Source organism: Electrophorus electricus, chromosome 9 (assembly GCF_013358815.1).
Source record: "Electrophorus electricus isolate fEleEle1 chromosome 9, fEleEle1.pri, whole genome shotgun sequence".
In the NCBI taxonomy this organism is placed as follows: domain Eukaryota; kingdom Metazoa; phylum Chordata; class Actinopteri; order Gymnotiformes; family Gymnotidae; genus Electrophorus; species Electrophorus electricus.
Genome location: NC_049543.1, coordinates 2,236,573 through 2,264,157, shown reverse-complemented (window position 1 = coordinate 2,264,157; position 27,585 = coordinate 2,236,573). Strand labels below are relative to the sequence as shown.

The window sequence follows — 27,585 nt, the reverse complement described above, 5'->3', positions numbered from 1 at the left end:
ATTTCATTCAAATGGACAGTAGACGTTTTGACAAGACTGCTTCATGATTTTAATATTTACTTTTCCTATATAAACTAGCTCCTTCTACTACTAATTCATAAGCACTTTGCTTGCACAGCTGATGAAGGATCTCTCTGAAACGTCCTATTTCTCTGGAAACTCTGTGTACTTTACTACAATTTTGAATCTCTCTCTCTCTCTCTCTCTCTCTCTCTCTCTCTCTCTCTCTCTCTCTCTCTCTCTCTCTCTCTCTCTCAAGTTTCAAGTTTCAAGTTTGGTTTATTTGTCACATACACAGTCATACACAGTATAACTCGCAGTGAAATGGTGGAGAGTGCTCTGTCCAAACTGAGGAAAAAGAAAACAGGGGTGCATAGAGAAATATATTATTCTACATATGTACAAAATCATATTAACAATGTATGTACAATATATGTTTATATACACAATGTACAATGTATATGGTTGTGTATATATGCATGTACACAGTGTACAGAATGTACAGATCCATCTTGTAAAATGACATTTACAGTTATGTTACATGGTGGTAATTGAACATGTTTACAGTTATGTTACATGGTGGTGGTGATCCCCACAGTTTATCAGTTTCCCTGATTCAGGGCCCGAATAGCCTGTGGGAAGAAGGTCCTCTTCAGTCTCTCTGTCTTGGTCTTCAGGGATCGAAAGCACCTCCCTGACTTCAACAGAGAGAAGAGCCTATTGTTGGGATGGGTGGGGTCCTTCACAATCCTCCTGGCCTTGGTCTGGCACCGCTTGTAGTAGATGGTCTGCAGGTCAGGAAGTTCCGTGTGAGTGATGCGCTCTGCTGAACGCACTACCCTTTGGAGTGCTTGTCTGTCCTGCTTGGTGCTATTCCCAAACCAGACTGTGATGTTCCCCATGAGGATGCTCTCGATAATGCAGGTGTAGAAGTTCCGCAGTACCTTGGAGGGCAGTCTGAAGTCTCTTAGGTGTCTGAGGTGGTAAAGACGCTGACGAGCCTTCTTTGCCAGGGAGTTGGTATGGAGGGACCAGGATAGGTCCTGCGAGATGTAAACACCAAGGTACCTGACACTGTCTACTCTCTCCACCGTGGTTCCACTGATCCTCACAGGTTGGTAGTGCCACTCCTGCTTCTTGCTGCAATCCACGATCAGCTCCTTTGTCTTACTGACTTTTAGGAGGAGATTCTTTTCCTGGCACCAGTTTTCCAGGTGTTTAATCTCCTCCAGGTAGGCCCTCTCATCGTTGTCCGAGATGAAGCCCATGACAACGGTGTCGTCAGCAAACTTGACAATGATGGTGGAGCTGGAAGTAGCTGTGCAGTCGTAGGTGTACAGTGAGTAGAGCAGGGGGCTTAGGACACAACCCTGAGGAGCTCCAGTGCTGAGGGTGAGGGTGGATGAGACACAGTTGCCCACCCGTACTGATTGTGGTCTGTCTGTTAGGAAGTTGGAGATCCAGTCACACAGGGATGTATGCAGTCCTAGATCCCCCAACTTAGTAGTGAGTAGGGAGGGGATGATAGTGTTAAATGCTGAACTGTAGTCGACAAACAGCATTTTACGTAATTTCCCCTCCCTTTGTCCAGGTGGGTCAGTGTGATGTGGAGTAGATGTGCAATTGCATCGTCAGTGGCGCGGTTGTGGCGATATGCAAACTGCAGTGGGTCCATGGAGGCTGGCAGTGAAGATGTGATGAAGTCTCTGACTAGCTTTTCAAAGCACTTCATCACGACTGATGTGAGGGCAACAGGGCGGTAGTCATTGAGGTCGGAGGGTCGAGGTTTCTTCGGGACGGGGACGATGGTGGATCGCTCAGATAGTATTTCATGAACTTTAGTTCATATAACATACTATAACATATTTCAATATATACAATGCAATGCAATTAAACATAAGGGAACATTAAATAGATTTTTAATTTAAAACAATTTACACATATACCACAAATGATGCTGCTACAATGTTAAGAAATGAAAAATAAAAGTCTAAAAGCTCATAGTCAAACTGTCTGACAACTCAGTTGAAACCTTTTTGATTGAGTGTGTTCAGAAGTCGAAGGTTTTTCCCTGTTTAGTAAAGGTTATATTCAACCCAGATTTCTCTGTATAGCTCTTGGTCTTGGGGTAGAAATGGGATGTGAACATATTTCAAAGTCTCACTCTACAGGAGACTGACATGTTTTTATCCTAAAAGCACGCTCATGCTCACATATAGTTTCTGTCCACTGCTTATTGAATATTATAGTGGCCAACAATTTCCAACTGAGGAACGCTCAGTGGTGAGCGTTATCAGGAACATCAATGTTTCTATACGTGTTAGCCTTATTCCTCGGTTAGGAACATATCCAACCTACAACTGTCTTGTGGCTAACAAATTGTGTATGACACCTGTCTTTAATGGTACACCAAGTTGTTTCTAATAAGGTAGGTAGTGAATGCATGTTGAATCTAAGGTTATTTCACTGTAATTCTGTATCTTATGACTCTGGTCATTCTGAATGGTACTTTAAAGTGGTCAAATATCAGATACAGGTATGTTACAGTTGCCAGCAGCCAACAGCTTACAGCAGCCAACAATTTTATTGGTCTGTCCAGCAAAATGCAAACATGGTTTAGAATAGCACTTCACATGCAGTAAAACTGCTGGAATATTGAAGATTTTATAATTTTTATTTTAATAAGAAATATATGGCAAAAACTTTATCTATAGATGATTGAGACTGGCTCATGTAATACTTTCCATGGGCAAGTTTCATAAACCTCAGGGGAATCAACAAACTTTATCCACCTTTGGGTCACAAGTTCAAAAGTTAAGGTTTGCTTTTACCTTTTCAAGTCAGTTTAGTGTATTAAAACATGAGCTGGCTAGTGAAGCTCTGTGGATAGTTGCACAAACTCAACTCCTTCAAACAGTAATAGAAACAACAATGCCTAATCAGAGAAGTGTTATACATGCTTGATGCCCTGTGGTGGAAACAGGGTCAATATGGATGATATATTAAATTTTAGTTGTAGCGGAAAGCTCATACTACAGCTTTTGATTTCATTGTGGTTTTGAGCTTAATTAATCAGAATCTCCACACTGTTCCCTGTAAATTAAGAAGTTTCACATATCTGCTAACAAACATCTTCTGAGAGTAGACATGGGGTTGAGATAATTCCCATCTATATTTACAAACACCACTAACTCAATGAATACAGCTCCTTACACTTAAATGTTTATGCATTCAGAACAGATGCATATTTGGAAACTCATTGGCTATAATTAATTCAGTGTCTGCCTGTCATGGCCTGGTATCTGAGGGGAGTTTGAACACCAGGCTGTTAACATGCCTCTCTAACCAGTGCACTTAACTTCTCTCCTCTCCTTTGGGAGCCAATCCAGTGACCTCTACATATGGAGAGGGGCTGAGAGAGGGAAGAGAGACCATGTGCGAAAGAAAGCAAGAGAGCATGAGAGAGAGAAGGCTTAATAATCAGAGCGGCTACTGAAGCGCGACTAATACCACCCCTAACAAAGGGCCTGACTGGGCTGCATATTACTGGGACATTAATTAAACACATGTATAATTAGCAGGTTCCCTGTATTCCCTTGTGATCAGCTAGGGTCAGCAAGCCAGAGGTGATTACCCACCCGGGGAACTAGGGAGAGGCTGGTTGTTTAATTCAGTTTTGTTTGATATACAGTATATATTAACTTAGGGCAAAGGCATGTAATTGTCCCTTTGAGTTATAAGGTGAAGAATTACATACATGGTGCACTGTCTTACACCTCTGTGTATTCCGACATACACCACAGTCAAAACACCAAATTCCAAGTAAATGTTTTAATTATGAATTGGTTTATCAGTTTATTAAGCGAAGGAAGAGATGGTCCAATCGTACAGTATACAAATGAAAAGACTGCACAAAATGACCCCGCTCTACAAGACCACTGACGGACTGCCAGGCGGGACTTTGGGAAGACGCCCCACCAGCACGCTCTCCAGGCACTCGGACACAGCGTGGGGATCCTGGTCAGCGTTGATCCGTACAGCCTGCGGATAGAAGGCCTGCAGGGCAGCCGTCTGACTCCAGTAATCCTTCAGCCTCTTCTGGAGCTCCTCCTCAGAGTCCCACGGGTCATACCACAGCCGGGCCTGCACCTCGCGATTTGGCGCAGGCTTGTGCAGCGCGTGGTACCTGGAGGGCATAGGAAAAGAAAGCTGGCAGCGACAGAATTTCTATGATTACAGAGCGCGAGCGTGTGAGAGGAGACGTCACGCACCTCTCTCCAGTAGCAGGATCGACGGATCTGAGAGCTAGCCGTGCAACAGCAACGTCGTCGTCCATCTCGAGAAAAAAGACCCTGGGAGGGAGAAGAGGTGTCAGCTTCAAATGGAAGATGTCTGCTGATATCTAAACTTTGTTTCTTTAGAATGTGTTCTGTGATTCTGGCCATTAACGCCATTAACGGACCTCACCAAAGCCCATAAAAAACAAACAGAGACGACAACGCTTTTGTGCTACTAATCATGGCAGGCCATCCAAAAACCATGCTCAAATTCACACATTATTTCCACCATTCACAAACTGCTTCTTGCATCAGAAAAATAATTATGATGCATCCATATTAGAACTGAATAAATGAGTGTAAGTGGTAATGTACTGTAATATAGGAATGCTGGGATGTTTCCCCAGGGATGTTTCTGGCAGGACAGTGAGGTAGTAAAATGATATTGTAAGGAGAAAAATAGGGATGGTCCAGAATAAACTGGTTTCATGCGGGAAAGGCCTCTGTAGGCTGCAGCGTAAATCCTCAGGATTCCTTTTTGACAGGCCTCTAGGGGCCTTAGTCGAAGGGGAGCCTTTGTTCAAGGACGGGACGGCCGGCCAAGCACCGGAAGAACCAATATGGACATCACCGGAAGAACCAATACGGGCAGCCGGTGATCTAGAATATGATTGCCTTTAAAAAAAATAAAAAATAGAAGTAGTTTAGGATGAACCTAATGGTACCAAAAACTGGTTGGTGTAAGTATTGAATATCAATTTGCATACATTTAATAATGTATGGTTTAGAGAACAATAGTGGAACCGGGTGGAAGTATAGTATTAGTGGAAGTTTTTATGAAAACATAAACATGGTTATGATGAAAATGTATAAAAGGTGTGCATTCTCAAAGAAGACATTCTCCAGACAACACCTCGTTTGTAACATTGAGCTCAGAATAAAGACGAGACCAGCTCTTCTCTTCAATTAATTCCAGAGTCTGCATCTTTATTTCTATTTAGTGTGTATTGAGTAAACAGTCTTGAATTTAGGAAGATCTAGGAACGACAACAGCGTCCAGACAAAGGTGGCCTTAACGAAAGGGTCAAGAGAGGGAGCAGCAATCAGCTGGCCCACACCCCTTCCTCTCCAGCTGACCCCCACGTCACAACCCAGCCCTCCAGACAGCCACATCCACAACATCATGCAATTTTTACCACCACCCAGCATGCAGTGGGGTTTTGGACTGCTCGAGCCGCGATCAAGATCAGCAGAAACGGGCAGTGAGAATGGGCTTCCTCTCCAGAAAGACTGAAGGGAGAGAGAGAGAGGGGGGAAGATGTAAGATCTGCTTTTGATTAAATATTTAAAATGCCTTTGTGATGTGGGCTCTGATGGATGCTGTGAAAAAGCAGGCCCTCTGGAACAGTCAGAGGATCCTTTAACCACCCAGAGCTCCAGCTGACCAGTCCTCAGCTTAAATGGTATTATATTCTAACTGTTTCTGAGGCCTGAAACTCATCTGTGTGCAAGGACACTATCACTTCAGGAAAAGGCATTGCTCAATTTTTAATGAATATTTGTCCTAAAAAAGAAATAATAACTATTCTGCAAAGCTATTAGAATTAATATTAATGCTTATTCATGCAATATTCATGAAGGCAGGAAAGGAAAGAGAGTGGGGGAGATGTCTGTTGGTGCATGGTTCCCTTTATTCCCCTCCCCCATTTTGCAGATGTCGGGGAGGCGAGGGCGGAGTTTGCATGGGATGTAGGGGAGGCGAGGGCGGAGTTTGCATGGGATGTCGGGGAGGCGAGGGCGGAGTTTGCATGGGATGTCAGGGAGGCGAGGGCGGAGTTTACATGGGACGTTGCTTACAAGGCAGCTTAAGATTATGAAACAAAATCAGGGACTAAAACAAAGCGGCTAACAAGCGTGTCAGTCTGCATCCTAGCAGGGCAGACGACAAACTTCCCTGTGTGCTAATGTCAGAACGTGTGCACGTATGTGTGCTGCGGACAGTCTTTCGAGAATATCTCGATTAATGGGCCAGCTCCCTTTGATCCTTTTATCCTTAAGCGTGCTCTGTGGGCTGCGCTGATGTCCAGCTCCCATGCCAACTTCCTCTGCCTCATATTCCTCCTTTTCCATCTCCACAAATTAAGAAATGAATGAGGGGTAGATTCTTTACAGGCGGCCCCGGCAATGTTTACCACTGATTAAATTATAATGCCGCCCCTGCTGTATAATTCATAAGCCAATTAGAGGAAGTGTTGCTTGATTTGATGGGGAGCAGACACATGAAATACATTTAACTAATAGAGAGCAAGAGAGGATTGCCACAACAGAGCAGGGAGGCATACAGAGCGAGATGGGGAGAGAGAGCGAGGGAGAGAGAGAGAGAGAGAGAGAGAGAGAGAGAGAGGGAGAGAGAGAGAGATGCAAGAACAGGCGACTAGCCTATGCTCTCTAGGATTACGTGGCTAATGGTCCTGCTTTATCTGCCTGTCACGGATAGCCATGCATATTTCAGGGCACCCAAAGACTCTGATTGTTTGTGAGCGTGTCAGGGCTGTAAGAGACTGCTGACTGCCCAAACTGGAGTGTAGTTAAAGACCGGCAGGAGGGTCGGACACACCACGCACCAATGGTAGGCGTGGGACTCTCACTGCACTGCTGTACCAACAAAGAATAATCACCTAGGAAACCTGCAGATAAGGGTCTTCATGTTTGGGTCAAGCTCAGCAATTCTGATTAATGACCAGTGGCCTTCTCCCTGCCATAGATAACCTCTGGTCATGGAGCAAGTTACACCATCAGCGATTCTCCACCGAATATCACGCTGTCAGAGATTCTCCCCAGAAAAGCCTTCAATGGCTGGAACTGTCTCCAGGACAGGAAAACACATGGGCAAGGCTAGCATAGATTGATCAGTTTTTGAAAGACGATCAGACATTTATGCTAAGGAGGAAACCAGAGCGAGTGCATCCTTAATTATCTGATTAGGGAAGATTATCCGTAAGGGTCCCTTTCCTCCTTTTTCTCTCTCGTCTTTTTTCCAGGATCAGGTAGCTTCTTTTACATGACAAAAGGGCATCTTATGTCAAAGCGGCCGTAGTTTGTGGCAGACACGAGCCCAGTGATTGTCACAGGATCACTCATTTTTCAGGGTACACACATATTAGTTTAGGCATGGCAAGCAAGCCACTGTCATGGCACTGTGGCTAAAGTATCAAGATATAGAAATTGCTTTTCTAATGTTGGACAGCAGGACCTCGGTGGTCATGTTGCCACCGATAACACAACCACCTGGTCAGAGAGTCACAGAAACCAAACATCTTCGGTTCCAGCGGTCAAGTTGGTGGCGTGAGCTGAACACTTGCCCGACGCTTGACACAGCCGCTGACTAATGAGCCCGGTTACAGGAGCCCTCTCAGGAAATGGGTAAAGGGATCCCTCCAACCTGCTGGGCATGCCAGCTCCATGCGTGTCCCCACCCCCATCCCTCCGTACCCTCCTCTCCTCCGCTCGACGGTGGCCTCCGGCTTGGCACTGAGCCATATCTCTGACTGACTTATTCATTTGCTCTAAAGCCTGAGTAACCAGATAGATTAATTAATAAAGCTGTCAGATAGAGCGCCACCATCGGGCCATCATCGGCCCTTCAGTAACATTATCTCTCTATTTAGGGCTGGCCTATCTGCCGGCCCCACAAATCAATTATGCTAATGACATGTAAATGAGGTCCCCTGCCATTACTCAATTCAGCAGGGGCAGCTAATAAATGGAGACCCTGTGTGGAGTTACAATAAGAGAGCCACTGAAAGAGGAAGTCCAACCAGCTACTGCCTGGTAATGTTAACATCTGAGAGCAGAAGGCCGTGGCATTCTGGCAGCTGAAGGGATTGACAGAGGATCAGACACACAGGAGCGTCCTGAGTAATTCATACATGGTTTAGATGGGACAAAGTGAGTGTTGTTACCCAGACGAGTTCACCCGCATGCTTCAACTCTCCAGGTGAAGTGGGCGGGGTTTTATATGGATCACGCCCTGCTAGAAATTCCACACGCACTTATTCCTTTACACATATTTACATTTACGTTTACAAAAGGGCTTTGTCATTTACTCATAATGACACACGTTAGAGGACGTTAGCGCACAGGTCCCAGTTCAGCCCTGATCCAGGGAGAGGTTTAATCTGGGAGGAGAGTCATCAGCGGTGACCGGAGCTCAGCGTGGGACCACAGCAGGCACACACGCACAAAGCACATGCCGCGTGAGTGCCACCAGATCCTCTTGGAGAGCTGAGCTCGAGTAATCTGAGTGAGAGATGTGAGACTTACACTGCTACACTCACTGTTTGGGATAATTGAATATGCACAAATCACAGGTAATGACCTGAGGAGCCACACCAAGCAGATACTGCGTTTGTTCTGGATCGGGGTTGCCTCGGTTTTTACTGTTTCACTGTTCTCTGTCAAAATGTTAAAAGTCTGAAAAAAGAAACTGAACCCAGGCAACCTGCGAAGGAGAGTCAGCATGCTGAGAAAGAATGAAAGGGAAAAAGAGTTCTCTCAGGCATGTGCTTTCTGGACATAAACACTGGCATGGTGGCATTACTCGCCTAGGGAGCCCAAACTCAAGGCCACACAGCTGCAGCTCCAGCGTGTACCTGCTGGGACTGAAGTTTGCCTCCTGAAGCTCGGCAGCCTGGTCCACATCGCGGGGGAAGCCGTGTAAGACCCAGCCACGGGTGGTACAGTCCAGCCTGCTCAGCCTCTCAGTCAGTATCTGTCGCACCATGACGTCTGGCACTGAGGCGATCCGGTAGAAACGGCATATCATTAAAAGGGAGGAGAAGACATTTCTCATTATGCCTGTATTTATCTCTTCCCAGTCATGATAACATACAAAGTACACAACAAAGAATGAAAGCATTATTAAGTCAAACTTCAAGAGTCACAGACGTGCTGTTCCTGTAGTTTCAAGTGCAAATCCGTTATTTTGTGTCCTCTGAATGACTGTATAAAAAAACTGTACAGACATATCTGCTTTAAGTCTTACCGCTAGCGCTATATCTACAGCATCTCTGTGTGAGCTGCATCAGGTCAAAAGGTTAAAGATCTAAGCACGCTGTTGAGATCCCCTATGAATTTGTTTACTTCCCTGACAGTTACCCAAAGTACAAAAAAAACAAACAAACAAAAAAAAACTGTTGGATGAAACGGTCAGTAGAAAGAGAAAGCAATCACCTCTTTACCATCCAGGAAAACCACTCCTAAAAATACATACAGGTTCAGTACTTCATGGAAGAAATCCAACTGAAATTGAGTTTTTTCTACTACAACACAACTGCTAAAAAATACCACTTCCTTTTCAGTAGACAGTCCAGACGTTAGGAAGGTTAAAGATGATTCAAAGCAAACAAACGTGTATAAGGACCAAAAAGCCCACCATGAAAATATATTAGAGAAAGTAGCACTGATCTTATCAACCAGTACTATAGAGGACGTGTGTGTACCTGTAGAAAAGCAGGCGATTTTATTCAGATATGAGATAAACTAAACAGTCAGCAGGCATATTGTCATTTAAATTCATGCATATACATTTTTATTTCTTTTGAAGCTGTTCCACAGGCTTCTCTGGGACTACAACAGCAGTCAGCATGTGCCTGACAGGCAACATAAGTGAATTGTTTAAGGGGATGATATTGATATAAAGGCGGGATGAAGACACTTAACACGCGGGAAAGCGCTCGCAGGACGAGGCCGGCGCGCGGGAAAAAGTGACCAAAAAACAAACAAACTGAAGGCGACGAGCGTGGGGGGACAAACAAATAACGGAGGTGAAGGGAAAACTAGAACGCCATTCTTTTAGGAAAGCAAGCCCGCACCCAGGGGGGTCCCCGCGGATGTTGAAAAATTAAAGTCGACGGTTTCAAACTGTCCAATTTCCACATCAAACACTTGCAGCCTCGCGCCTCTCACTCCCCGGCTTGGCTTCAAACGGCAGGCAGCCTGGAGAGGGTTGCTCTCCTCTCTCCTCTCCTCCTCCTCCTCTTCTCCTAACACTAGATTTTTTTCATTTCCTTAATAATCCCGCTCCCTAAGTCCCTGAAGCGCTGTACTGGTTCCACTAGCCACCGTCTCTACATCGCCTAATTATACCCCTGCCAGCCCATTAATCAACTCCTAAATTATTTAGGCAAGCTTCTCTGCCTAAACCCTCACTGTCACAGTGGGGGGGGGGGGGGGGGGGGTCAGGGAGAGAGAGAGAGAGAGAGAGAGAGAGAGAGAGAGAGAGAGAGAGAGAGAGAGAGGGAGCGAGAGAGAGAGAGAGAGAGAGAGAGGGAGCGAGAGAGAGTCAGATGAGAAAAAGGAGAAGGAAAGAAAGAGACACAGAGGAAAAAGAGAAAGACAGGCAGGGAGAACGAGAGCTAAAGTCAGTCTTCAGACACAACCCAAAAGTGAAAGCTCTCCCCTAGGACAAAACAGCACAGGTTGACAAGACATGGGAGTGCCAGCTAATACAACATTTACATTGCATTCCTTATGCATTCTTTTCTTTTCTGACAAACATTCAAACATGAATTTATGGGATTCATGAGTACATCCGCCACCACTGCAGTTTGGGATATGGTGAACATGCACCATTGGGGTCTGACATTCAGACCCTCTCAGATTGTGCGTCTGTGTGTGTGTGCAAAAGAGAGATGAGTGGTTCATCGCAGTCCTATGGAGTCTCTCAAAACCATAATCGCTTTTATCTTTTCCACGATACCAAGATAAAGACATAAAACAAACCTTTGATGCAGGTCAAAGGGAGAAGTGTAGCTCCTCTCAAAGCAAGCTGTTAGCCATATGCATCACGTTACTAGCCTGAGAATACACCAGAGAGTGATCGATGGGGACTGATCCTGAATTCTCAAACTCCTTTTGATCCTTCCTATCTCCGCTCTTGTCATAGCTTAACTGATAGCTCATATGCTTTCACATCTCACTGCTGATTTCGATCAGCTAATCTGCGCGAGCCTCCATCTAATCTGACGAAACAGTCGATCTTAGCTCATTAAGTGTGAGCCACTCTTGTGTTATTCAGAGCCAGAGGTAGCTGGCGTCTCTGTGGAAGAGGAGCCACAGAGTTCAGCTGTCAGCGTCCACGCCGTCCCCGTGGCCCCGTGGCCCCGCGGCCGGAGCTAGCACCGAGCCGCTACGGCACAGAGAGATCCCACCCCCGTGACGCTGCTCTCCACCGTCTGGCTCATTGAACACGTGCGCATGCACACCCACGCACACACTTTTGTAGCCCGTCAATTCTCGGGGGATGTTTATTAAATTAATCACATCTTGCTCAAGGCAAGTTTAGACAGTGAGAAGCAGTGATTGGCAGCACGGCAGTGCGTGAAGCAGGATGAGGGCTGGGCCCGTTTCCATCAGGGCCTGGCTCAGGCGGGACACCCTGGCATTTTTGCACCTCGTCTTACTGAATTACTTTCCCCTCGGGGCTTCGGAGACAGAGGAGACTGAGGAGCTTTGGTGAAGCTGCAGGACATGGGGTACACTGAAACAAAGCGATGCACAAGTATATGTACCTGAATGATTAACAGGAGGCCTGATTTGCAATAATTTGGCAGTCTGGTTCACGGTTTAACCTATTGCTTATGTGATTTGCAGTCTAGCAATTACAAAAGTACATAATTCCTAAATCATAACTTTTCAGGAAAAGATTTCTTTTGTTGTACTCTTGAGATCTGGCAGCTAAGGCAAGAACAACAGCATGAATCTTTGCGATAAATATAAAAAGAGTTTTTAGATACTGATCACCACCACTGATCCTCTGATAGCTGTACAATGACAATAACAACGTTGAGGGGTCTTACCCTTGATCTTTTTTTTTTTTTATTATGTGAGATTATTTTTAATATACCCATATAATCATCATGCTGCATTTGTTATATGCAAACACCGCAATATATTGGTTGGCCACACCAGGCATGGCAGGGGTGGTCTAATTATTTGGCCAAAAGCAGAAGAGTCTAACAGAGGCAGCAGTCTCCAAACAGGCCACAGGCACTGAGGCTTCAGCTCTCCTTGGTGCATGACCTGCTTGACAGCATGTGTGTGTGAGGAGGTGAGGAAGTTTACCTTGGCGTCCTGACTCCAGGAAGGGTTTAATGAGCTCTCCCATACTGGTCCCATCCGCTGCTGCTGCCTTCAAAAGCTCACCACAACAAACTACAGCCAGAGAGAGAGAGAGCGAGAGGGAGAGAGAGAGAGAGAGAGAGAGAAGGGAGGGGGGACAGAGAGAGAGAGAGAGAGAGGGAAAGAGAGAGAGAGAGAGGGAGAGTGTGGAACAAAAAAGTAAAAAAAGAATAATAAGAGAGAGATGAAGAGAGAATGACAGGAACAGAGAAAGGAAAGTTTTAAATTTTAAATAAACAGACTGCACAATGTCCAGTGTGACCTTTAAGACGGTCTCAAGACAGAAGAGGATAGGACAGGCAGGTGATGAAAGTCAGCATGCCAGCACATGTCTGGGAGGCAAGGAAACAAGAGAAAGAAATGGAAACACAGGAACTGACCTTGAAAACACCCCCATCTATTTATTTATTTATATTTATTATATTCATTTTAGTTTCCATTCGCAACAAAGGAAATTTATTACTGAGGAAATATAGAGAGATTTAAGAGAGGCTGGAAAGTGACGCGTAACTCACTGTCAACTATGCTGTATTTGTGGGCAAGCAGGCTGGCCTGCAGACTTTTCCCAGATCCTGGCGGTCCCAGCAGGAGGATCCTGGGAGTGTGAGGCGCGGCGGAGTGGGGCCTGGTCATGACATAGGTCAGTACTGCAGGACAGAGATGGCATGAAAACGCAAAGGGATTAATGTGAGGATCTACATCATCTGCGCCTGTACTGTTGTGCAGCTGTTGCTATGTGTCGTGTTTTTTTCTTATACTATGTTAATGTGCACGTGGTGACGTTGCTCTGGGGAAGTAGTACATTTGTCAGAAATGACAACACAGCCACTTAAGATAAAGAACTAATTAATACTGAACTGTTAATGCTGTTTAACTTAATTATAGTTAATATGTCAATGCCACTGTTCTAATGATACAGATCACATATTACACATCTAATTAGTGTATTTACTGATGTTATCTGTTCTTAAAACAATTAAAAGATGCATATGAGAATGCAGGTAAGTTTTTAAATGAACATTACATTCCTTTGTAATATCCATATTAAGTTTACAGAGATTACAAACAAACACACAAACAAACAAAAGAGAAACAAAAACAGAAGTTAGAACCTGCCCAGCTGTAGACTGTTCCACAAATTGGACTTGAGTGTCCTGTATTGCAATAAGAACAGAAATCTTCCCTAAATGTTTAATGGATGTGGATAATCCAGCATTTATGCAGGGGCAGCGAGCGCGTCCTTTTAAAGGCCAGCCGCTCAGATGATAAACAGCGATCGCGGCTAATCTGAATATGAGGCGGCTCGATTAATAAATCATTTCAGGCCTCCTTTCACCTGCACGCCACGCTGCTAACATCTGTTTGGATGTTGGTCTTCTCCCGCAACAATGTTGATTGTCTGAGCGCTAGGACTACCCTCTAATGTGCGATAATTAACAAAAGCCTAATTATAACTAATGAGTTTCCCTCATCCAACACTTTAGGCTCCTAATTGCTCTACAACAACTGTGATAAATGGTTAATATGCAAAACATGGTAATATGCTAAAAGGCTACTTGGGGAGGGGGCTGCTAACGCCGCAGTCAAACCACATACCGAATTAGCAATAATCAATATTTAAGATGACAGCTTTACTGCGGCTTATTGCTCAGTCTGAAGTCCTAAATGTTTTATAGCTAAGAAAGATTGCAGATATTTGTTTTATCCCTCCGTTTAACTTAATCTGGTGATCTGGGTGTGATTAAATATACAGTCACCAGCACTCCCTCGCATTTAAAAATCAACATGAAATCTGCAAACCATTAGCGGAAGGGTGGAGAGTTGCTCTCCTGATACTCGGCATGGCAATCTGAATGCAATAATAACGGGCTAATGTTGGCTGAGACAGCACTCACAGCACACCTTGCACTGCACATGGCTGTCAGAGAATATGCGCATGAATAAAGACCATAATTTGGCTATAAAAGGAGAGAGGAAACTAGATCATGCTATTTCATAAATGTGTAAAGCACTGGGAAATAAACTAAAAACATTAAGGTCTATTTACAAAAAAGGTCTAAGTACCAGCACTGAGGATACCTAATTAGGAAGTAACTAACATGGTTTCAACTCTGACCATAACTAACAATAACAAACATGCACCTGCATTTACCAACCCCACCCCCAAAAACCAACCCCTGTCTCACTCTACAGTCAAATGATACATGCAAAGAAGAATTAAAATATTCAACAGACTGTGCTCTCCTTATCCCACAACAAAAGGAGGGAGAAAGTGACAGAATTATTTTGTCAAGTTGAGCGGTGTAATGTTGAGACAGGTTGTACTGGGCTGGCTTTAATGGCTCTGACGAAGGCTGCATGTTGTGCCTCGGGTCCTCGAGGGACAGCGGGTGCCCGCAGCACTGCCCGAGGCAAAGTCCCCCAATGAGCCGCCGGCCTGACAGCTCGACCAATCACTGGCTCTGAGCAGCACGGCCGCCGTGCTGGCCTCCGACCAGAGCCTGGGTCAGCACAGCGAGGCTGAGGAGAGGATGGCGCAGAGTGTATGCCACTTCAAATATGGCTAATGAGAGAAAGCGAGCATCACTCAGTTATGCCTCTATATTCGCATGGCATTAATTGGCCCTATTAATTCTTACTCTTTAACAGAAAGGTTTGCGTATAGCAGACATTCCCGTTCTGTGTTTTTAAAACTAAGTGACACGATGTAAAGCAACGAAACGTTCTGGCAAACAGCCAGATGGACAGTGGAGTGAAACGCTGGTGATCACCTTGGGCAAACACATCTACATGAGGCTGGTCAGCATTGATGACCCTCAGGCAGCTGCGGTAGGTGCTCTGTAGAGTGTGTGCCTGCCTGTGATATAGCTCAAGAGTTGCACGCATAAGGTCCTTGGTCATCAGGCCCTGTGGCCTCTCCAGACGTTGAGCCACGTCAGCACTCTCTGGCCATATGAAAGTGACATGATACACATCTGAAGATGTAGAACAAACAAAACAGGAAGTCGGAATCGCATCTATTACCAAAGATAGCAATTAAAATAGAGCATTAACCCAAAACAAACAAGCACATAACACCTAATCACTGCAGTATAGTAATGTAAATGTAATGTTAATTTTCCATTAGGATGCACTCATATCAGTAAATTATTCTGCAGTTGGAGCAGTTTCGTACATCAGGTCACTTGGAATCAAGGAGGCAGAAGTACCTCATGCAAATACAACACAGAATCCACAAGTCTAAGATTAACTAGAACAGTGTGTATATCTTAGAACAGTGTCAAAAGTTTGAGTCTCAAAAAGAGAAGGTGGCAATTACAAGGATACAGGGAATCTGCTCCATAACAAATCTGTGGGGAGCAGGAGTTTTTGTTCATTATAACACGGCTTTGCTATACCCAGAGGACCCGCTGCCATAGTTGGGATTCAACAAACAGGTCCTATTTGGTTGAGGTCTATGGTTCATCAAATGCATTTTAACGAGGGCGCGGGCGAGCTGCGAGTCTCTCCGCCCAGCTCTCTGAACTCAAAAACTGTGATGATCATTTAGATATTACCTCCTGTGACAGGGTCTATCCTCTTGCCCAGAATCCTTTCAGTCAGGATGCCGTCAGGTGCCTGTAGCATCACTGTGGCCAAGCGGACATTATATTAAAACGCAGTAGTTACGTTTAATGAGCATGGTCTCGTTCTCTAGCATGGGATAACTACAAAATTACCTTTTTGGCAAAATTCATTAGTGTGTGTGTGTGTGTGTGTGTGTGTGTGTGTGTGTGTGTGTGTGTGTGTGTGTGTGTGCGCGCGCGCGCATGCATGCCCGTATATGAAAATGTAGCACTGACCAACGTGCTCTGGGGAGATGCCTGCTTCCTGTAGACACAAAGCCTCTTCTCCATTCTTAGGGATGGCTTCTAGTACCCAGCCCTGTAAATTTGTAAATTCACAAACTCAATTTGCCATGAAGACCTTTAATGGCCATTAAGAACATGCCAACTGATCACAACAAACTCATAAATCATCAAACAATAAAAAATAGTAAATGCATGGATGTCAGCTACTGTTTAGCTACTGGACAGCTACTGGTCAGCTGTTGGTCAACTACTACACTTTCCTGCTCCTTTTCTGGTCTGTTTGAGAGGGTAAAACAATCTCTGAGTAATAAATTGCTGTTTAAAACAACTAACAGGCTCCCAATGTATAATTCATATAAACTGTGTCTGAGTTCTGTCTGAGTTCATAAGAGATAAAATAATGAATGCACGAATTTATATATAAATTTGAGGTAAGAGTGGCCAATATGGGGTTTCCTGCAGTGAGGGAAAAGGAGGGTAAATCTATAAAACCTTGAAAATGTGGCTAATTCTCGAGCTCCTCTCCTCGCTTCTTACATGGCCATAAAAAGAGCAGAAGAAGAAAGCAAAAGTCACATGCATATCATTCATTAGCTACAAATCCATGAAAAAACTCTCTCTCTAATAGCCTCCTAAATCCCAAGGCTTGCTGTGCAATGGTGCAGTAAAATAAAAGCTTCACAGAAACCATCTCCCTCAAGTGCTTGTTAGGGGCCAACTTATTACTGTGGCGAATAATCTTAAAATAAATAAATATATGCAACAAACATTTATAGATCTAAGTATTATCAGAGGACTTGTGGGTTTTTGCTGCCGAGTTGCCTGCGCCTGTTTGAAATCATCCTTTGTTTTTCGCTGCTTTGATCTTTAACAGCAAACCTATCCTTTGCTTCACCTGATCGCAGTGCACAAGTTTCCTCCCACTCACTTCTCCATTAAGCATTTGATTGCCTCTGTGGCAGTGGGGCCCAAGGGCCGGGCTTGCAAATCTGCGCCGCACGCTGGTTCGGATGCCACACATGAAACAATCCTGGATAGCAGGAAAAGAGGCCAGCGATGCCCCAGATGAGTGAAACCCCTCCTGCCTATACAAAGAGGTCAGCTGGGAGGGCCCTGGACGATTAGATCTTGAAATCAGAGCAGGCTTACAGGGAGGTTAACAACCTGGCTATTTCAGAAGGGTATGTTGAAACTAAGTTTTCGCTGCACTTCCATCCAGAACAGCCAGTGTTTCTAGGACAAGGAGAGGATGCAAATCACACACACAGGAACAATTCTTTAAATGATCTTGTCAATGAGGACAGTGCATCCTTTTTTCTTTTAACAGCCAGATACATTAGAGAGAGCAAAGCAGTTCTTCGGATATCTAGACCTGGAGGGTCTGGAGAATTCCAGGCCAGGTCTCAAGCTTGATTGATATTGTAATGAGTTTGCCTCAGAACATCTCCATACACCTACACACCCACACATGCATACATAGCCATTCCTACTCCACATGCGATGTGCGGGCATACATACAAACGCACACGCGGGCAAACACACACGCGCACATGTGCGCACACACAAACACACACACACACACACGCACTCTTCTTTCATCCCCAGAGCCCCACAGTGGCTTGCTCCATTCCTTTTCATCCACACATCAAAAGGCGACGTGGGGCTCGAGCACTGGGCCCCAATAGAGCCCCTAACCCTGGAACATCTGCAGCAAGGCTCCCTATCACAGGAGGACACGCGTGGAGCAGATGTCACCAGCTAGCTCAACAGCAGGCAGGGCAGGCAACCTGGAGCTGGGCCGCACCACCACTCCCAGAGACCTGAACAGACTGCAGGGATCCCCGCACAATGTGTCTGTGCTTTATCACCCTGCAAACCTTGCTTTCCGACAGTCCATTTATGCAATGACATCACCCTTTCTCCACTGAGCTAACCACTGTCTCCATATTATTGTTTGTTTTTATTCTCAAAGGACATGTTGCTTACGGACTGCTGGTAATGTGTTCGGCAGGTTCACTGTGTAGGAAGTACACAAAACGTACTGAAGTATTACATGCACAAAGGGTTCAGCTGGGAGGGCCCTGGACAATTAGATCTTAAAGTCAGAGCAGGCTAACAGGGAGGTTAGTAACCTGGGCTATTTCTCTCTTACACGCTGTCCATGCTAATGGATATTTGACTAAAACTAAAACAGGTCAAAAATAAAAACATCTATTTCATCTGCCGTTGTTCTTCACAGATCATTCTTCATATGCAGATTATTCGGAAGCATATTAATTCATCAAATTCACTGTCCTGTTTAAATTATCTTACTCAGAAGATTTTAATTGATATTGAGCTGCACTGAATGGCGCAGCATTATTTGCATCAAGTGCCATCTGAAAAAGCCCTTCCTTTTACATTTCAGTTGTGATACTTTCCTGCCTATTTCCCCATATCTCACTAAATATAGAATTAAAGGCATTATGCAAATTCTACCAGTCTAACTTTATTTGGAAGTCTCATTAGGGATCTGTATGACTGTATCACTTGCCACATGGTTTTTCATTCTTTCTCGCTGGTCTTTTTTCCCCAGATTTACTTTTGGGGTTCTTTTTCTGGGACTGCAAGAGCATTCATTAAGTTGATACTCCACTTTAATTCTCTGCTCATTACCTATGCTTCCTTACATTTCTTACTGTCTTGATTTCCCTCTAGATTACAACTCGAAAGTTTTCCATACAGAAGGGAGAGGTACAGTAAAACAGCCTGAGAAACAGTGGCAGGCGGAGATGAACTAGATGACCTAGATTAGGCATGATTAACACTCAGTGTTACTTAATTTGGAAAAATACACATATAAACATTGGCACAAACACACAGGTGACAGAGGAATAGCAATTAAGCTTAGGCGTCACTTGTTTCAGTGGAGGTGCGGTGTGTCAATCATTCCATTCCGTTCTTTAGCCCATGAAAGGGCGTGTGAAGCATGAGACTTGGAGAAAAAACCATGCCGTGTTGGGACAGACACATCTGCAGCCCAGGCAAAGCACTGATTGAGATGCTTTTGTCAGATGTCTTTGTCTACAGTCAAAAAGGCCTCTATTTCTGTCTCATTTCGCTCTACTTATGCAGAGTTAAAAGGGTAAAATAATTAAATAAGATGATAAATAGTACCAGACAGTTTGTCTGCAGGGACATACATGCATTATCAGATTAAACGCGGATACTATTCATGAACTCCTGAGAATAAAAAAGGAAAGTTAAAGGATGCCAAGTGGAAAAAGTCTAGTAACGAGATGCAAGGTTAAGCAATGCCACTTGCAGTTTAAAAACCGAAAAAGGGAAAACATTGTTTGTTTTTTTCGGTGATTTACATATTTCTCTCTACACTTGCATGGTAAAAACTGACACTTCAGAGGAAAGCAGAAGTGAGAGGAGAGGGTTCCGGGGACACCGGGATGACAGGCGGACGGACGGCGCGACGCGATGACAGGATGAATTTAGGGATGAAAGAGTGGAGGAATTCAAGCATGTGAGTGGCTGAAGGACGCTTTGGTAGTGTTAGTGAGAGGATTAGGTGACTGTTAGAGGGTGAAGGGCCCAGTGATGAAAGATTCTTTTAAAGAAACACTCACTCACTTGTAGTCCTCAGGGAACACAAATACACACATGGGCAATTAGGTTATCGTGGAACACTCAAACACACCAGGGCAGCAAACACTTAATTTGGACATTTGCTGTTGCTTACAAAACCATTTGAATCAGGGCCTATTAAGGTATTCTTTTTTGTTTAATTTATAGCATGTTATTTAAATGTTGGTTTTCCCCAAAAGTGCAAATAGTATAAAAGAACAAACTACTTAAATTCCCTCTGACGTCCTTTGTCAGAGAAGAACTCCGCTAGTCCTTACCCGTCGCACACAGTCACTCTTTGACAGGCGCTGCTGTATCAGTTTTATCCAAAGGTCTTTTGGGACATCCTATAAGAACAGCAATCGTAATTACTGAAATATATATCTTGCTATACACACACACACACACACACACATATACATATACACACACACACACACACACACACACACACACACACACACATATACACTCACATACACACACACACACATATACACACACTTGCATGGTAAAACACATATATACACACACACACACACACACACATTATATATATACACACACACACACACATTATATATATATATATATATATATATATATATATATATATATATATATATATATATATATATATATAATTTAATTCAGATGTTTGTCACTATTTTTTAACATTAAGCAAATTTTTGCCTGAATGAGTTTAGTTAGCCATAGAAATAAATGTTATTTTTAGCTCATTAAGCTCATTTTTAGGAGAAAATATAAAATGTGAAAATTATTCCTGTTTGTATGTGTGTGTTAATTAATAAATAAATTAAATAAAAATACTTCACAAATATTCATATTTAACATTACTAATCAGCCACCCAAACAAAACAAATACTATCAAATAAAACCTCTGGACTTAGTACAAATACTGTGAGAGAGCAGCCTGAGTTAAATCACTTAATGCTTAATGCTTGTCTGCATTTAATTACACAATCCATTATGGGTTCAATCAAAATGGTAATAATTGTATTTTTTAAGTGTTTTATTTTAAAACTCAAGGCCATGCTGAGTATAAGTGGGAATATAATTAGAATAATTAATCCATTGGGAAACACACCTCTCCACTTTACGGTTTTACAGGCTAACAAGTTTGCATGTGATTTGCATGATCAGACTTCAAGCAAAACCAGCAAAACATTTCTACTTCAAATAAAGTTATCATGAGTGAGTTAAAACAGGAACAGAAGTCGAGGAAATATAATGTCAAACACCAAATCCAAAACTGGCTAACTAAGCGATTCTTAAAGCTGGGTTTCCTTTAGCAGATACCTGCAGTCTGCAAGCTACTTTCACGGATATTTACACACACGGGAAAGAAATTGAAGCGGGCAATGAAGTCCCACCTGATTGTTCTGTCTGTACTGCAGCGCAGCCCTGGTTATGTCAGTGTCAGCCTTAAGGATATCGCTGGCAGTTATGTGGATAGCACCAATGCGCTCACACAACTTTTTTGCCTGTGGCAAAACAAAAGAGATCAATTTGATACCGCATATGAGATAGAAGAAGACAGGCAGTGCTGAGGATTTTTCAGAACTGAGGATCCCACACGGAGGCCACATCATGGCAGAAGCCCTGCACAAAAGGCTGGGAAATAATAGCACTGCCAAAAAATGATCTTACCTGATACATTCTATATATTAAACATAAATGTAACCATTAGATGAACTCAGTTTAAATGCGATTTCTATGCAAGATATTTCAACTATGTTAAATACAAGAAGGAGACAGGTAATATACTTGGAATTTACAAAGCAAGATGGGATGAATTTAAAAACGTTACGCGTTATATGATCCAAAACACTTACTATGGTTCGTTTCCCAGAGGCTGGTGGACCCAACAGTATAACCCTTGGGACTAAAAACACATTTTTAAATAAAAGAAATTATCAAAACGTTATCAGTCAAATCAAAATGAGGTAAGTCATTTATGTTCCAATGAAATATCCTAATAATAATCATTGTTTTTCGCACTTTGTAGAATAGCAGTTTTACATGTAGGCCAGACTCATACATACAGTTTGCCACTCATACAGTTCATGCTGTATAATGGTAAAAGTGTGTCACCTGGTGGTGGTTTTATGATCTTAAAATTCCTCTGAGATCAGTGGGTGAATGAAATGTACTTTAATTAAGCCTGTATTTGCATTTAGAGAAACAGCTCAAAACCTGAGCATTGAAGAAACTAATTGAACTTTTACCTTCAATGCTTTCCTTTTTCAGCAGTCCTATCAGATACTGAATAGGATCTGTTGGCTTGTCAATTATAAGGTTTCTCACCAGTGCCTGCATAAAAGAAAAAGAGGTTAATTAACAATTTCATGGAATAAGTCTATAGAATACAAGATGCCACATACCTGGATAAGGTCGAATATTTCATGCTTCTCTGCATAAACAGCCATTTCAGGGGGGATTCTTAAATGTTTGACTGTTGCATCCATCCTTGGCAATCACAAATTTACCACCAAGCCAGATTATATTTAAAGGTATTCTACGTCTCTAGATAAGATCTGCTCTGTAAAGACAAGGGGAGAGAGAGAGAGAGAGAGAGAGAGAGAGAGAGCGAGAGAGAGAGAGAGAAAGAGAGAGAGAGAGAGAGAGAAGAAAAAATGAGAAGATGCACTGGTCAACAATGATTCTGCTTCCTGCAAAAAAACAAAAACCTGTTTCTTATGTATTTTTGCATTCTGAATCGAATCCAAATACCTTTTCAGAATTTCTCTATAATCTGGTTTTGTTCCAGTATACTCATATATTATATATAATATGGAAAAGTGGTAAGGGCAAAGTGGATCCCCTGCATGTTGGTAGATTATTACTGAATGCTAATTGAGGGATACTTCCGAAGCCAAATAATGGCAATAATCATACAATGTACATTTTAGGAGTACATGTATATATATATTAAGTGTAATAACTGCATTATTTATAAAAAGGTAATATATACACTTCATGTAAAATCTAATTGCCCTAATAATTCTCCAAATAGAATCGAATTCAGTGTAAAAACTATTATAAGGTGCATCTATTTTAGATTTGAAAGCAAAAAAAAAATGTTGACCAGAGTTATATATATGTACATATGTACTGTAAATGTTCATATATCATTTAATATAAATATGTAGACACACACACAGCTGATGAAGGCCCTATGTCCCAAACAGTGTACTTTTGTGTACTTTATTACAATTTTTAATATCTCTACTATAGTACACTGCAGTTAATTACCTAGAATCAATTTTTAATATCTCTACTATAGTACACTGCAGTTAATTACCTAGAATCCACGTCATTATATATATATATATATATATATATATATATATATATATATATATATATATATATATATATATATATATATATATATAAGATGTAGAGGTAGTAAAACTGCACTGAGGTACACAAGGTTTCCAGATAAACAGGACGTTTCAGACAGATTTACACTGTAGGAACCCCGAGGAAATAATTTTATGATTTAAACATCTACTTTTGAACATAAACTGGTTTCACTTCCCAGGACTTCAGAAGCACTTTGATGAAGAACCCCTGTCTGAAACATGTTTCCATCTCCTATTTCTCAATGCAATTTTTACTCCCTCTGCATCTTTTACATTACACTGGTGTTACCGCCTGCAATCGTTTTCATCTACACATACACACGCTTTACTTCACTTATGCAGTTCAGATTAAATGTAGATTCGCGGATAAAACTGGGATTCAAATCCACAACACAGTAACGTGTGCAACAGGTAAAGGGGTCTGAACAATTTCTGAATCGTGTGTGTTCGACCTTAAATATTTTCTGCCATTGCATCTGAAAATCTTAAGATTCTGGCCATTACGGCCAATCGATGATTTAACAGTGAAAAGTGGCCTGGCGTGCTGACAGTAGCAGTGAACCCTCTTACAGCTTTGACTGCGAACATGAAATCCTTGTTTATTTTAGTCTACGATGCAAATTCAGCTAGGAGCTAGTTAGGTTAGCCAGCGTTAGTTAGCTTAGCTAAATTGTCTTATTCTACTGGGAAAAAAATTAGGTCGAAATCGGTCACAGTCAATTTGCTTTCAGTTACTAACCTTTATTTCGCTCCTGATAAAGAGCAACGTTATTCGCTGCTTTATATATCCAACGTGCAAGCTTTCTGTTTGTTTGTGCGTATACACGTCCACGCGCGTCTTCGCGTGTCCGTTTCCAATGGTTACAGAGCAGCCAGCGATCACGCACTCGCAGCTTCCCAGCGTACGTTACTGGTTGCCGGGCGACTGCGTAAAAATCGCTTGTTACGCAACAGAAGACGCAGCCCGGAGCAGTGGCCCGGTTTAACGGAGGCTGGTGAAGTTGGCAATGGATGTGTGACGATGTCGTCCGCAGCTAACTATGTGATGCGGTGCAAAGCCTGAGCAGTATTATTGTGTTTATTTTGCTGTTCTTTTGGCAAACATAATTTCCTCATAACATTTATGGAATTTATCTGACGCTTTTACCCAAAGCGACTTACACTTCTGAGTGAGTACAAATTGAGGGTTAAGGGTCTTGCTCAGGGGCCCAACAGTGGCAATCTGGCTGTGGTGGGGCTTGAACTGGCAACCTTCTGATTACAAGTCGAGCACCTTAACCAAATCAGAGAGAAACCGCTGTCCCATTAAGTAGAAACATAAACCTTTCAGGCAGCAGCAGTTTATCTCCATAACAGTGCCAGAGCAAGCCCGGAAGCAGACACATCAGAACCCGTCCCTCCCGTAGATCATTCACTCACATCACGTCAGGTCTTCTAATATCTTTAGAGTGTGAAACTAAATAAGTATCAAAACAAGTAAAAAAACCTTTATGACTGTATGTGGCTGCAACACATTGATCAAAGGGGTACCAGTATCATTTTTCTGAGTCATATCACTGAGACGCTATTGTAATTTAATTAGAAAATAGAAAAACTGTATATATTTCACATTACCATTCTGAGGAAAATTGCTAAGTTTGAGGCAAATTGCCAGGAGACTCCACTGTGTGCAGCGGTGAGCGGCAAGGAGGCGGGCGCATGTACGGAGAAGAGCGAGGTTTATTATGGCCAAATCCAGAGTGGTAGTCGTTAGGGCAGTTTACCGAAATGGAGAGCACGAGGATGCAGGACAAACAACCAAACAAAGGCATACGAAGCAGGATAAGAAACACACAGGCTAGGAGGCACAGAGTACAAACTTACGGGCTTGCAAAAACAGCATCTAATACACACACACACACACACACACACACACACACACACACACACACACACATACACACACGCACACACGCGCACACACGCACACACGCACACACACACGCACACACACACACACACACACACACACACACACAGTTCAAAGGTGAAATGTTCAACTGAGCCTCAACACTGGGGTAGGATTTGGAGGTATCAGGAACCAAGGTGTTTACGTGCACTTACGGCTCCAACCAAGACACGTAAAAAGCCAGAGTGAAGTTAGCATCAGGTTAACCATCAGAACGAAGATCTAGCCTTCCATTAGCTCAGGTCAATCTAAAGACCACCAGCTGAGCTGTGAGGTAGGGGGTAATAGCACAATGCTGGGGGGTGTTTGGCTGGCACAGGGGCAGGTGCACTTCCAGACACAGATGCATCCATGATGGAGGAGGATTGTAAACTTTGAAGCAGCACGTGAATACATCAAACACACACACACACACACACACACACACACCAAACTATCAGACTGTAATTTGAGTTGTATTTAGGTTTTTTTTTTTTTTCCTTAGCTGTATTAAGGTCTGGCTTTAGAGTCTTACATAATAAAGGAGCAGCGTAGCCACAAATGCTCATTAACTTTATGAAAACAACATTGTGCTCACGTTATCATGTTTGGATAGGTACTGGTTCTGGCTATTATCAGTGAAGATAATCATAAGTATATTAATCAAGGTTTCTATTTCTAAAATGTGTATGTACGTGTCTGCTTCTTAAAGCGCATGTAACCTCAGACGTAGTTAGTAAAAGTGACTCCCTATGTTCGTGTCCTATTATATGGCTCCATCTAGTGGCAGCAGACGCTATGACACTGTTAAAACGCATTATTGGCAGAAGCTGGTAGTGTTCTGATTTAAAATCATTGTTGTCGTTATGTAATGGGATGCACTGAAACTATAAATAAATAAATTAATTAATTACAAGCCACAACACCCATTACATCACTCTACCAAACTTAAATGTTTAAATCAGAGATTAAGAGTGTGTAACTGCCATGATACATGCATACATGCATACATACATCTATACATACATACATATATCTATACATACATACATACATACATACATACATCTATACATACATACATATATCTATACATACATACATACATACATACATACATACATACATACATATATACATACATACATATATACATACATATATACATGTTTTCGTTAACAGAAAAGAACAGAAGAATGTATTTTTGAATAAGCTACCTGACTATCAAGCTAGATTTTACAATGTTAGCTGTTGTCCTATGCGCTTTGGCCACTTGTGTGTGCGTACGTATGTGTGCATACATGTGTGCATATGTACGTATGTGTATATGTACGTTTGTGTGTGTGTATGTGTGTGTGTGTGTGTGTGTGTGTGTACGTGTGTATGTGTAGGTATGTATGTAGGTGAGTATGTACATATGTGCGTATGTCAGTATGTATGTATACATGTGTGTTCTATGAAATGTATGTATATGTGTGTGTACATATGCATGTGTGTATGTACATATGTGTGTCTGTATGTCTATGTACGTATGTGTGTATGTACATATGTATTTGCGCATGTATGTACATACGTATATGTGTATGTCAGTATGTACGTATGTGTGTATGCACATGTGTGTCTATGTAAGGTATGTATATGTGTGTGTACATATGTATGTGTGTATGTACTTATGTGTGAATGTATGTGTGTATGTATGTATGTATGCGTGTATGTATATATGTGTGTTTACGTATGTTTGTGTGTATGTATGTTTGCGTGTATGTGTGTATGTATGTACGTGAGTATGTACGTATGTCAGTATGCATGTATGCACGTGTTTGTCTATGAAATGTATGTATGTGTGTGTGTACATATGTATGTGTGTATGTAGGTATGTGCGTATGTACGTATGTGTGTACGTACGTACGTACATGTACATGTACATACATTGTTAATATATTTTGTACATACATAGAATATATATATTTATCTTGCATATATATATTTCACATATAGAGAATATCTATATTTCTCTACACACCCGTTTTCTCTTCCTCAGTTTGGACAGAGCACTCTCCAGCATTTCACTGCGAGTTATACTGTGTATGACTATGTATGTGACGAATAAACCGTACTTGAACTACTTGTGTGTGTACGTATGTGTGTGTGTGTGTGTGTGTGTTTATGCATGTGTTGGGTATATGGCATTGTTGTTGATTGCCACTATTGCTCTTGGCTTGCTCACTGGGGGCTTGAGCTTGGACATTTGTAAAACTGCTTTGTGACAACATTGTAAAAAGCACTATAGATATCAATTTTGATTGACTGATATTCCATTGTTTTATTCTATTCTATTTCGCTTA

The 27,585-nt window shown here is 42.5% G+C and overlaps 1 protein-coding gene across 2 annotated transcripts; it reads right to left on the bottom strand.

Moving 5' to 3' along the window:
* Positions 1–3,816: 3,816 nt before the first annotated feature.
* Positions 3,817–24,156, bottom strand: ak8 (adenylate kinase 8). 2 transcript variants are annotated; one of them, XM_035530109.1, is made up of 14 exons: positions 24,053–24,156; positions 22,330–22,487; positions 22,174–22,258; positions 21,781–21,830; positions 21,319–21,429; positions 20,203–20,271; positions 16,301–16,382; positions 16,016–16,087; positions 15,230–15,433; positions 12,974–13,105; positions 12,402–12,491; positions 8,930–9,071; positions 4,272–4,352; positions 3,817–4,186 (listed from the first exon to the last, which is right to left on the bottom strand). In XM_035530109.1, the coding sequence occupies exons 2-14, from the start codon at positions 22,411–22,413 to the stop codon at positions 3,928–3,930; spliced, it is 1,461 nt and encodes a 486-aa protein (XP_035386002.1). In that variant the 5' UTR covers positions 22,414–22,487; positions 24,053–24,156; the 3' UTR covers positions 3,817–3,927. The 2 variants fall into 2 exon arrangements, with proteins under 2 accessions (XP_035386002.1, XP_035386003.1); XM_035530110.1 differs by having other exon boundaries at positions 22,330–22,482.
* Between the last annotated feature and the right edge of the window lie 3,429 nt (positions 24,157–27,585).

Bases quoted from the DNA above. Each gene is read 5' to 3' on its own strand.
- ak8 (XM_035530109.1), bottom strand. From the start codon at position 22,413: ATGGATGCAACAGTCAAACATTTAAGAATCCCCCCTGAAATGGCTGTT. The intron at 22,259-22,329 runs GTATGTGGCATC...TCTTTTATGCAG, and splicing joins AAATATTCGACCTTATCCAG to GCACTGGTGAGAAACCTTAT. The intron at 12,492-12,973 runs GTGAGTTACGCG...CTCTGGCTGTAG, and splicing joins CAAATACAGCATAGTTGACA to TTTGTTGTGGTGAGCTTTTG.